General features: G+C 51.2%; 1 protein-coding gene across 1 annotated transcript in view; it reads right to left on the bottom strand.

The window, feature by feature from the left end:
• The window catches only part of TMED6 (transmembrane p24 trafficking protein 6), a 52,465-nt gene that overhangs the window by 3,555 nt on the left and 36,528 nt on the right, over window positions 1–12,382 (bottom strand). The window contains exons 2-3 of the mRNA XM_029608312.1: window positions 10,519–10,645; window positions 4,196–4,344 (exon numbers count right to left, since the gene is read on the bottom strand). Coding sequence (XP_029464172.1) covers window positions 4,196–4,344; window positions 10,519–10,645 — 276 coding nt within the window. The remainder of the gene's footprint in view (window positions 1–4,195; window positions 4,345–10,518; window positions 10,646–12,382) is intronic.

Raw genomic sequence — 12,382 nt, 5'->3', positions numbered from 1 at the left:
TATATCAACTGCCAGGGAGGAACCAGGAACCGGCAGGTGTCTCTGGAGATAGACCCTCTCATGGCATGGGCGGAGGTAAACCTACAAGGGATCTCTGCCTCCCACATCTCATCAGACTTCCTCAGAAGAGAGAGCCTGGACCTGGGGGAATGGATGCTGTCGACCACAGCCTTCCAACTGTTAGTAAATCGCTGGTTCCTCCCAGCCATGGACCTACTGGCCACTTCTCTGTGCCCATGTCCCCAGGTTCTTCAGCCGCAGATGAGAGCCACACTCCCAAGGGATAGATGCTCTAGTCCAGACCTGGCCAAAGGAAGACTTACTGTATGGCTTCTCCCCCATGGCCACTACTGGGCAAGATCATCCGCAACATAGAATACCATAGGAGACTAGTTCTACTAGTGGCCCCGGATTGGCCAAGACGCCCATGATACGCAGATATGCAAAGACTCCTGGCGGGGAGCCCTCTGTTCCTACCTCCACACAAGGACCTTCTCCAGCAGGGCCCGATTCTGCACAAAGATCCATCTCTATTCTCTCTTATGGTCTGGCGCTTGAAAGGACTCCCCTGAAGAAGCGCGGTTACTCGAACACCATGATTGACACACTGCTCTGCGCACGCAAGTTCTCAACATCTCTGGCATACATACGGATCTGGAGAATATTCAAAGCCTGGTGTGAGGACCGAGGGATATTCCCACGGACGGCCAAGATCCCCATGATTCTGTAGTTTCTACAGGATGGTGTGAAGAAGGGGTTGTCACTCAACTCCCTCAAGGTCCAAGTAGCAGCCCCCTCCTGCTTCAGAGCCGAAGTGAACGGAATCAGTCTATCAGCCCATCCGGACTTGGTCAGTTTCCTAAAAGGGGTTAAGCAACTTCGGCCACCCCTAAAGTGGCCGGTGCCCCTGTGGAACCTCAATCTGGTATTAGGCTTCCTAGCAGGGGCTTCCTTCAGACCAATCCGCGGTCTGTCTCTATGCCTCTTAACCTTGAAGATTGTGTTCCTGGTTTTCAGCTTGTTGCATCTCCAAACTATAGGCACTATCTTGTCGGGAACTGTTTCTTAGATTCACTCCTGGAAGATACAGCTGTGCACCCTCCCCTCCTTCCTACTGAAAGTGGTTTCCGAGTTTCATTTGAACCAAGCCATCTCCCTACCATCTCCGGAGGAACATAAGGACTCTGAAGACTCACGCCTTCTTTGCCATCTAAATATCAGACTCCTGATGCGATACCTGGAAAGATCTGAATTGGTGCGCAAAACGGATCGCTTGTTTGTTCTCTACAGTGGGAAGAATCAAGGAGAAGCGGCCTCATGGGCAACCATAGCTTGCTGGATCAAGGAAATAATCAAGGCAGCCTGCATAGAGGCAGGAAAGCCCTTACCTCTACAGGTTAAGGATCATTCTACTAGGTCCCAGGCAGTATCTTGGGCAGAAACCAAGCTGCTGTCACCCCCCGAGATCTGTCGGGCGGTAACGTGGTCCTCCTTACACACTTTCTCCAGGTTCTACTGCCTGGATGTTTAGGCCTGAGAAGACGCAGCCTTCGCAAGGGCAGTACTAAGTGGGCCATGGGCAGCCTCCCACCCTGTCCAGGAGTAGCTTTTGTACATCCCACTGGTCCTGAGTCCATCTGGCTACATGCTAGGAAATGGAGAAATTACTTACGTGATAATTTCGTTTTCCTTAGTGTAGACAGATGGACTCTGCCTCCCGCCCATGGCTGCTCCAGAGAAGGAGGACCTCAGAAAGCGAACCTCAAAATTAAGCAAATACGGGTAATCCGTTGCCTACCCCTAGTTCGACACCCGCATTTTGTCCGGTGTCGGCGTTAACTGGTTGAGTGCACTGGTGGTCTCCAGTTTTTGAAATCAGTTCAATCAAGTTTAATCAGTTTTAATCAAGTTATTTAAGCAAATATATAGCCACAATGGCTTTTCGAAGAGAATACTGGAGAGCTGAGGTCACTGCAGGGATAGACGCCCATCTGCTAGCTGAAGAGCACATAACCCGCTCCTGAGTCTATCCGTCTACACTAAGGAAAATGAAATTATCAGGTAAATTTCTCCATTATCACTAGAAGGGAACAAACTATATATGAAGACTGGCTAGGCCCTCATTGCCAGGGCTGCTAGCTATCATGGGGGACATGAGTTTGATTTCCAGAGCCTGGCTTCAGCTCCACTACAATAGTACAGAAATGGTATTTACAGTACTAGGGGGATGGGGGAATCCCAGCCCCTATGCAGTGGTGGCATCATGTGGTCCCTGTTTGCATTTGTGTGCCAGATTTTAGAATGGTTTGTGGACTTTTCTTCCAGGCACTTATCTAAACCCTTTGTAAACCCAGCTTCACTAACAACTTTCACCGCATCCTCCGGCACCAAATTCCAGAGTTTAATTATGCATTGAGTAAAAAAATATTTTCTCCTATGTCTTAAACATATCACCTTGTAACTTCAATGAATGTCCCCTAATATTTGTACTTTACTCAAAAAAAACAAAACACTACTTTGCGTTTACCCATTCTACTCCACTCATTTATAGACCTCTAGCCTATCTCCTTTCAGCTGTCTCTTCTCCAAGCTAAAGAGTCCTAACCTCTTTAGCCTTTCTTCTTAGGGCAATTGTTCCATCCCCTTTACCATTTTGGTCACCCTTCTCTGTACGTTTTCTAATTCTGCTATATCTTTTTTGAGAGATGGGACAAGAACTGCACCCAGTACTCGAGGTCGCACGATAGGCATTATGGTATTCTGTTTTATTCTCCATAGCTTTCCTAATAATTCCTAACATTCTAGTTTCTTTCTTGCCTGCTGCTGCTGATAATAATCTGGATTTAAATAGTTAACTAAGAATTAAAATAATTAAATGCTGAAATTAATGAAACAGTTCCAAGAGAAAGGAATGTATTTGTCTTTATGAGTAGGCAAAACAATCCATGGTAAGAGAAACAGAAGCAGTTTGTGTAGGAGAGCTGTCTCCAGCTCAAGGCCTAGTATACCAGATAACAGTACTTTTACATCATTAGTTTAGGTAAAGGTTCAGTAATGCCGTGAGTAATCTCCATTCCAAGAAGGGGGGCCATCCCATAGAACACTGTCATTGAGATTCTGTATATAAGACTGAAATGTGTAACTAAAAGGGAGAGAAGACTTTTATGCATCACCATTAGATGCTATAAGTCACTTCCAGGAAAACCTGTATCTTTTCCTGTATTCTCATTCTGACTTTACTTGGCTTTTCTATAATAAATAGTATTACTAAGAAATATAAAGACTGAGTGTTTTCTATAGTAAGGTAATAAATTAAGGTATTAAAAAGATTAATTATTTGTGAAGTGCCGGTCTTCTCTTTGAACTCTGCTACGGAGGATAAAGATCTTGAAATCCCTGGTTACGCAGCCCAGGTAAATGAACACTGCACACTGGGCAGCAGATTAACATCCATAATGATGCCTAGATCCCTTTCCTGGGTGGTGACTCCCACTGTGGAACCTTGCCAGAATCTGCCAGACACTAGTGACTCAGACCAGTCACTGTTAGGATGCTAGGCTCCATGCACCTTGGTCTGACCCAGTATGGCAATTATGTTCATACCCCCTCCCCCTGGAAAAAAAAAACAAACCAATGTACATAGGTCATAGTAATGCAATAGGTAACACTCCCTTCTTATGGCCAAAGCAAGTGACAGTACAACAAGAAATAGCAGCATATATAAGAGGAAGCCACTTTACAGGCATAGGCAGAGTCACATTGTAACACTCCTCATCCATGGCCCTTGCCTGTCCCTTTGAGACATACATGTTAATAAAACCATATCTGATGGAGCTAACTGGGTCACATCAGGAAAATGTTGCAGGTCAGTCAACAGCACAGCCTCAAAGACAGGATAGACACCAACAGAGCCTCGCCCTGTTTTTCCTGCTTATGGATGAACCCAGTCCTTGTTTCATCTGTGTGCACCTTGGTTCCTCTTCTTGATGCGGCCCTACCACAGCACATTCCTAGGTGGATTTTGCTTTCCCTCTTTAGTCCTCTAATGTTCTAGATGGCTGAGTAAGCAGACATAGCAATGTCCCATCACATTTCTGTTACCTGCTGCTCCACCTGTCTCTTCTTTAGCAGAGCCACAGCCATTGTAGGTAAGTGAAAGCATAAACTCATCAGAATGGCAAAAAAATACAATTACCTCAATTGTTGCTAAAGTGTCATTTAGCCTCTGCTGCTTTTGCCCTTCGTGCTCCACGTCAAATCCATTGTAGTAAACCCCAAAGCTGAGGTACACCTGCACAGAGCCAAAGTGATTCTTCCAGTTGTTGAGGCACAGCTGGTAAAATCCTGCAGGGGATACAGAGATCAGATTCTAGGTGCACTGCTGTCATAGCCCTGCATAAAAGGGCTGTCAGTTTACTAGTCGAGTGACTCGCTCTAAAGTGCCTGGGCCACTGCAAGCGTAGAAGGATAAAAGTGCATGCAAGAATGTATTATTGCACCTGCTGTGAGGGGAGGGGAATATACAAGTCATTTTAAAAAACGGGGAGGCAGAGAAATCATACAGGAATTTTACCAATCATGATCTCTGTTCCATCTGCACAGGCTGCCTCATCAGTAAGCAGAGGAGAGGATGTTGAGAGGGATATTGGAAATAAAACACAAAACTGGAATCAGATTATACTATAACCTACTATTTCCTAGCGTGTAGCCAGATGGACTCAGAACAAGTGGGTATAGTGTGCTCGTGCTAGCAGTTGGAGACAGATCTGACGTCAGCACGGGTACATATACCCCCACAGGAAGTGAAGCAACTCAGTAATTTCCGTCTCCAAAGCAGTTTGGAGAGCCTGCACGCTCGCTGAGCGTGTTTTCTATTTTCTACTTTCTATATTCTACTTACTAAATTTTCTACAGGAACATCGAGCCCCGCACTCCTGCGGTGATACCCTCGGGTCCCTCCCCCAGTTGAGTTTCCCGGGGTGATTTCCGCGATCCCTCGGAGGTCTAGGCCTCGGTCCGGTGGCCGAATCGCGGCAGGGATCTAGCCCCCGAGCGAGAAGGGCTTGGCGGGCTGAGAGGCGCCTCGGTCCCGGCGTGGACCTAGAGGCAGCGGGTGCATTTCCTCAAGCGCGGCGGTGAAGGTATTCCCCTCTCCCCCCGCAGCTGGAGACCGCCCGGGTTCCAGCCGGGAAGCGCCGAGGAGCAGGTAAGGCGTACATCTCTTACTTTTGGTCTCCGAGGTACGAGGATCGGCGGCGTAGCCTGTATGCGGCACGCCGTGGAGGTCGCCATTTTGTCGGCCTTGTTCAGGTATTGAGCGCCTATGATAGGCGCCTGTATATGATTGAGCGTATATTGCAGACTGCATATTATTGAGCGCATATTGTATATCCTTGAGCGTATATTGCTGACCGCATATTATTGAGCGCATATTGTATATTATTGAGCGTCTATTGCTGCCGCATATTATTGAGCGCATATTGTCTTGAGCGTATATTGCTGCCGCATGTTATTGAGCGCATATTCTTCAGCGCTGCATTCGCAAGCCGCAATGGAACGCTCGAACGCCCCGGCGTCTCCTGCGGCGGCGCCTCGTGATTCCGGCGTGAAAGCTCTCGGCCTCTGCTCAGCATGCCAGCTTAGAGCCACGCACAGCGAGGAGCCAGACTCCCTTTGTGTCCAATGTGAGGAGACAGTGGGAGCCTTGGGCCAGGACCAGTCTCAACCGAGGTTTGCTGACAGTTCCCCAGGGGCCACCTCGGATCTAGCGGGCAGTCTCAAACAACCTGGGATCCCGGTGGACCTGGTACCCTGACAACTAGAGACCGCTTCCATTTCCTGGGTGGATCTCTTTAAGGGGATCCATGCCTTTGTACAGATGCAATCAGCTTCCCGTCCAGGCCCTGCTGCTGCTCCGGCTGATCCTGCCCCTGGACCTTCGCGCCCTTATCGTGGGCACCCGCCTCCGGGCAGTCCGGTTCATGCGGACCCAGATGTCTCGGAGGACGAGTCCGAACCCCTCGAGGAGGGGGAACTCCCCTCGGGGATGGAGCCATATCGAACCATGAGGCGGTTCTTTCCCAAGGAAGATCTCTCCGACCTAGTATCTCAGTGCCTGGCGGAGTTGGCTATTACAGGCCCCGGCACTACGGTGCCATCTACGCAGAACCCTCTGCTGGAAGGTCTTCGTCCTACAGCCCGCCATTTTCCCTTCTTGCAAGCAGCACAGCAACTGATAGATTTGGAATGGGCTGCACCAGCGGCCTCATTCAAAGGGGGTCGGGCCCTGACGGGCATGTACCCCCTGGACCCGGCAATCAAGGAGATGCTGGCGTGCCCTCAGGTGGACGCCTTGGTTAGCGCTGTGGTCAAGCGCACTACCATTCCAGTTGAGGGGGGGGGGGCGGCCCTCAAGGAGCCTCATGACCGGCGACTGGACGCCATCCTGAAACAGACCTTTGAGGTGGCAGCTCTATCTTTGCGGATCGCAACCTGCTGCACAGTGGTGATGCATTCCTGTTTGTCACAGGTCGGGAACAATGCTCCGGCAGCGGACATGGAGTCAGCTCTCTCGTTCCTCACGGATGCAGCATCCGACCTAGTCCGTACGACAGCCAAGGGGGTCTCATCCTCGGTAGCTGCCAGGAGGCAGCTCTGGATACGGAATTGGTCAGCCGATGCTCCTTCGAAGACACGCCTCACCAGAATGCCCTTTAGGGGTTCTCTCCTGTTCGGCAGCAACCTTGATAAACTGGCCAGCACATGTGGCGCCTCCCCAGTACCTCGACTGCTGGAAGATAGGTTCAAAAGGAACCAGCGCGCCTTTCCGAGGCCCTCCAGAGGTAGAAGCTCCCAACGCTTCACTCGCTATAGGAGTTGCTACCAGGCACCTCGTCCTCAGGCCAGGAACCAGTCCTTTCAGACCAAGCAGCATAAGAAGGGAGCCGGCTCGGGTTCAGGGCCCGGCCGCGCCTCCCAATGAGAATCAGCCGATCCAACCGGGGGACGGAGCCATAGGGGGCAGGTTAACCTTCTTCTACCCCAGATGGGTTGAGATTACATCGGACCAGTGGGTCCTCGCCATCATCCGAGAGGGGTATTATCTGGACTTCCATCACTTCCCTCCGGCCAGATTTGTGGAATCTCCATGTCCAATCCATAAGAAGGCAGCATTGGAAGCTACCCTGGCGAGGCTCCTGTCCCTGAAAGCCATAATCCCAGTACCTGCATGGGAAATGGATTCTGGGCATTATTCCTTTATTTCATGGTACCCAAGAAAGAGGGCACTTTCCGGCCCGTACTGGACCTCAAGTCAGTCAACCGATATTTAAGGGTCCCGAGGTTTCGCATGGAAACTCTGCGCTCCGTCAAGACCGCAGTACAGTCAGGAGAATTCCTCACGGCCTTAGACTTGTCAGAAGCCTACCTGCATATACCGATCCATCCGGATCATCAGCGCTACCTACGCTTCAAAGTTCTGGGACGCCACTTCCAATTCCGGGCTTTGCCCTTCGGGTTAGCCACGGCGCTGCGGACCTTCACCAAGGTGATCGTAGTGGTAGCAGCGGCGCTCAGACGGGAAAGGATCCTTGTCCATCCCTACCTAGACGATTGGCTGATCAGGGCGAAATCACGAGAGGAGAGCCATCGGGCAACCAACAGAGTGATCGCCCTTTTGGAAAGCCTGGGATGGGTAGTCAACCTAAACAAGAGTTGCCTACAGCCTTCCCAATCACTGGAATACCTGGGAGTCCAGTTCGACACCCAGGCAGACAAAGTCAGTCTCACCACCAAGAGAAGGTTAAAACTTCAGACGCGTCTCCGGTCCTTGATGGGAGCCAGCCGGCCCATAGCTTGGGATTATCTGCAGGTTCTCGGCCTCATGGCATCCACCCTGGAAGTGGTACACTGGGCAAGGGCCCATATGAGACCTCTACAACGCTCCCTGCTCTCTCGCTGGAGCCCCAGCTTCCAGAATTACTCCGTGCATCTACCTCTGCCAGCCAGAGTACGGACCCAGTTACGGTGGTGGTTGCAGGCCAACCACACGAGCAGGGGATCGAAGATGTCCTTCCCCAAGTGGATTCTGCTCACCACAGATGCCAGCCTGAGCGAATGGGGAGCACACTGCGAAGAACTCACCGCCCAAGGGCGGTGGAACAGAGAAGAGTCAGGGTGGAACATCAACCGTCTAGAGGCACGGGCAGTCCGGTTAGCCTGCCTGCTATTTGCTCACAGACTGAGGAACAGAGCAGTCAGAGTGATGTCCGACAACGCCACCACGGTGGCATACATCAACCGTCAGGGCGGAACCAGAAGCCAACAGGTGTCCCTAGAGATAGCCCCACTGATGGCTTGGGCAGAGGCGAATCTCCAGGACATCTCCGCTGTCCACATTGCCGGAAGGGACAACACTGCGGCAGACTTCCTCAGCAGGGAAAGCCTAAATCCGGGAGAATGGCAGCTGTCCCCCACAGCCTTCCAGATGATTGTGGATCAGCGGACAGGTCCAATGCTCAAGTACCCAGATACTTCAGCCGCAAGCGAGATCCGTTCTCTCACGGGATCGACGCCCTGGTTCAGCCATGGCCTCCAGGGACACTGCTATATGCTTTTCCTCCGTGGCCCCTGCTGGGCACCCTTATACACAAGATTCAGAAGCACAAGGGCCTAGTTCTTCTAGTGGCACCAGACTGGCCAAGAAGACCCTGGTACGTGGACATGAGAAGACTACTGGCAGGGGAGCCCCTTCCCCTGCCTCCTCTCAGGGACCTGCTACGTCAGGGTCCCATCCTCCACGAGGATCCGGCTCAATTCTCTCTTACGGTCTGGCCATCGAGAGGGCTAGACTGAAGAAAAGAGGTTACTCGGAGCCGGTGATAGATACACTCCTCCGAGCTCACAAGTTTTCCACATCCCTTACCTACGTAAGAATCTGGAGGGTATTTGAAGCTTGGTGCGACACTCAGGGCACCAACCCACATGCGACCACAATCCCTATTGTTCTGGATTTCCTGCAGGATGGGCTTCAGAAGGGTCTCTCCCTCAGCTCCATCAAGGTTCAGGTGGCTGCGCTGTCTTGCTCCGGTCCCAGGAGGGACGGCAAGACCATTGCCACGCACCCAGATGTTTCCCGCCACTGAAGTGGCCAGTGCCCCTGTGGAACCTCAACATAGTTTTGGATTTCCTCGCGGGATCCACCTTCAGACCCCTCCGGGGCCTGTCTCTCCGTTCTCTAACTCTGAAGATGGTGTTCTTGCTGACTGTGTGTTCCGCACGCCGCATTTCGGAACTACAAGCGTTGTCCTGCTGTGATCCCTTTCTTAGAATCACTCCAGAGGCTATCCATCTTCGCACGGTTCCATCCTTCTTGCCTAAGGTAGTCTCACAATTTCACCTCAACCAGACCATATCCTTGCCAACCACGGCGGGTCTGAAGAAATCAGAAGAAGGGCATTTGCTACGCCATCTCGACATCAGCAGATTGCTGCCCAGATATCTGGAAATGACAGAAGCCGTACGAAAGACGGACCATCTGTTCGTCCTGCACAGCGGGAAGAAACAAGGAGAAGCGGCCTCTCGGCCCACCATCGCCCGCTGGATTAAAGAAGTTATCAGAGCAGCCTACATAGAGGCCGGGAAGTCACCGCCTCTACAACTCAAGGCTCATTCTACCAGAGCCCAAGCAGCATCTTGGGCAGAATCTAGGATGCTGTCGCCTGCAGAAATATGTAAAGCGGCGACATGGTCCTCCCTCCATACCTTCTCCAGGTTCTACCGTCTGGATGTCCAGGCCAGGGAGGACACAGCATTTGCGAGGGCAGTCCTACGCGGTCCTCAGGCAGCCTCCCGCCCAGTCCGGGAGTAAAGCTTTTGTACATCCCACTTGTTCTGAGTCCATCTGGCTACACGCTAGGAAATGCTGAGATTACTTACCTGATAATCTCCTTTTCCTTAGTGTAGACAGATGGACTCAGCATCCCGCCCGGCTGCCAGTGTACAGGGGTTTCACCAATTCAAGGTAAGCCATGTCAGTTTCTTACATAAGAGTGTCCACTCTATCAGGTGTCGACGCCTTCAGGTTGGAAGCACTGGCGGTCTCCAGCTACTATCAATCGGTCAGGGGAATCTTGTTTCACTAATTCATTGATCGATCAGTACACATATATCCAGAACAGCTTTTACAAGGAAGATTACTGAGTTGCTTCACTTCCTGTGGGGGTATATGTACCCGTGCTGATGTCAGATCCGTCTCCAACTGCTAGCACGAGCACACTATACCCACTTGTTCTGAGTCCATCTGTCTACACTAAGGAAAAGGAGATTATCAGGTAAGTAATCTCAGCAATAATTTGTAACAAGAAAAATTAGATATTGCGCTGTAGCCCGTCAGCTCAGTTAGAAATGAGCGAAAGGTGCAGTGATGATGGATGAGTAGGCAATGGGAAGGTTATAACATGGTACAAAGTCTCCAGCATCTGCCACTGGTTGGGCTTCAGCTGGGTACTGGTCTAGGACCTGTTTCCTTGGTTTCAAAGTTGATCTGTCCTCGCACATCCTCAGAGGTCTTGATAAGGAAGCCCTGGGGATTGTGGGCTGTGGCAGTAACATGTCTGTCTCTTGTAATTCCCGATGTCCACTGAACCTGCCAAGAGAAGCTGTATGTTAGTGAGGTCACATGACAAAGGCAGCACCCAGCCAGTGCTTTATTGAGCAACTCTGTATTTAAGGACCCACCCCAATAGAGGCTATTTGACATTAAAAACAAAAGAACATCACTTTTATGCAGGTAGACTAAAATGTAAGGAATGTCAAATTGCTTTACAGTTAGATCTTGGTAATGTTGATCTGGGAATCCAGACTCTTATCAATGTTATACTGAGAAGGTCCCCATCCCCTGCATTCATGTACAGCTACTTCTCTCCCCCTAAACAGATTAATGTGTGCCAAGGTTAAGAAAGGACAAAGGCTCTTACACCCCTGCACAAAACACACATGGATAGCTAATGGACACCAGCTCTCACCTCTACTGTCCAGAGTTCTTCCCCTCACATTATCTATGTGGCTATCTTTAGAAGAACAGCCCCAGACCCCCATCTGTGTGGTTAGGTTCAGGAGGAGACAAACTTACTCACCTTTCCTTACGTACAGCTAAGCTTTCCCTGTAGTTACCCAGATCAGTCCAGACTCCTGGGTTTTGCCTCCCTTCCAGCAGATGGAAATAAAGAAAAATTTCAAAAGCACCCTCTCTTAATCCGGTGTGACACCTGCATCTCTCCAGTATTTCTCTGGACTGATCTTAACGGTTTCAAAAAAAGTAAAAAGGAATCAAACAGGACAAGAAGAAATAGAAATGCTGCCCAGGGGTTTGGCAGGTCCTGGTAGGACCATCCCCCCTGGTAACAGGTACTAGAGGAGCAGGGGTTAGGAACCCAAATTGCTCATGGTCTTGGGTACCGGGGGTGACAGCTGGTGGTCCGGCTCCCTCCCCTTGGATATGGAGAAGCCTTGCCCTCTTTGCTAGTAAAGTTAATTGGGGGGGGGGGGGGGGGGTTGCTTAGCTGTGCGGCAGCAGCAGTCCTGTCACTAGAAGCGGTTGGAGGTAGGGCATGCGGGCAGGGCCGCAATGGAGGCTCTCGCTATTCAGTGTTCCTTTGTCGGTGCCTGCCACACGCTCGCATTTGTGCTGGCCATGCCACGTGCTAATCGCTGCTCTGCTTGTGGGGAGCCAGCTTCGCGGCTCTCCTGGGCAGGCCTTTGCTCCCACTGCCTCCCCGGAGGGGAGGGTTCATCAGGGGCGGCTGTAGCAGTATCAGGAAAGCTGCACACTGTCGCAGAGAGTGAGGCTGATCCGTTCCCACTGAGCACGGGAACGGCAGCCATCTAGAAACCTTTCAAAGCTGCTGAGGAAAGGACGGCGGGGGGGGGGGGGGGGGGGGGGGAAGGGATCTCCTGCCAGATCTGTCACCGGCTGACTTGAGCCCTGAGGAGCCTCAGGAATCCCTGCATGAGCTCTCAGATGAAGACCCTGATCCCCTGGAGGGGGATTTGAGAGGTCTAGCTGATTTTTCCACTGACTTTGTGCTTCTGATGCACAAAGCTTACTTAGCCAGTCAGTCCTGGAAGAGAGGGTCGTCAAGGGCCTGCCCAGGAAGGTCCCCAAGTGGTCGGAGCTGCAGGGGGCCATTAGGATGCGGAAGGTCAGGGCCCCTCGCCACGGGTTACAAAAGTGACCCTCCTTCAGAGGAATCCGACCACAGGAGGCCCTCAAGGGAGGATCCATCCGCGGCCCCCCCTCTTTTAGTGAGACGGATCAGGAAGAGTAGCCGGAGAAGATTTCACTATTGGGCGGAGACGATCCAAAGGTTGTTTGCCTGTTTCA

This window comes from Rhinatrema bivittatum, chromosome 7, assembly GCF_901001135.1.
Source record: "Rhinatrema bivittatum chromosome 7, aRhiBiv1.1, whole genome shotgun sequence".
Classification (NCBI taxonomy): Eukaryota; Metazoa; Chordata; class Amphibia; order Gymnophiona; family Rhinatrematidae; genus Rhinatrema; species Rhinatrema bivittatum.
Note: the sequence above shows the minus strand (reverse complement) of the source record. Positions and strands in the feature narration are given on the sequence as shown.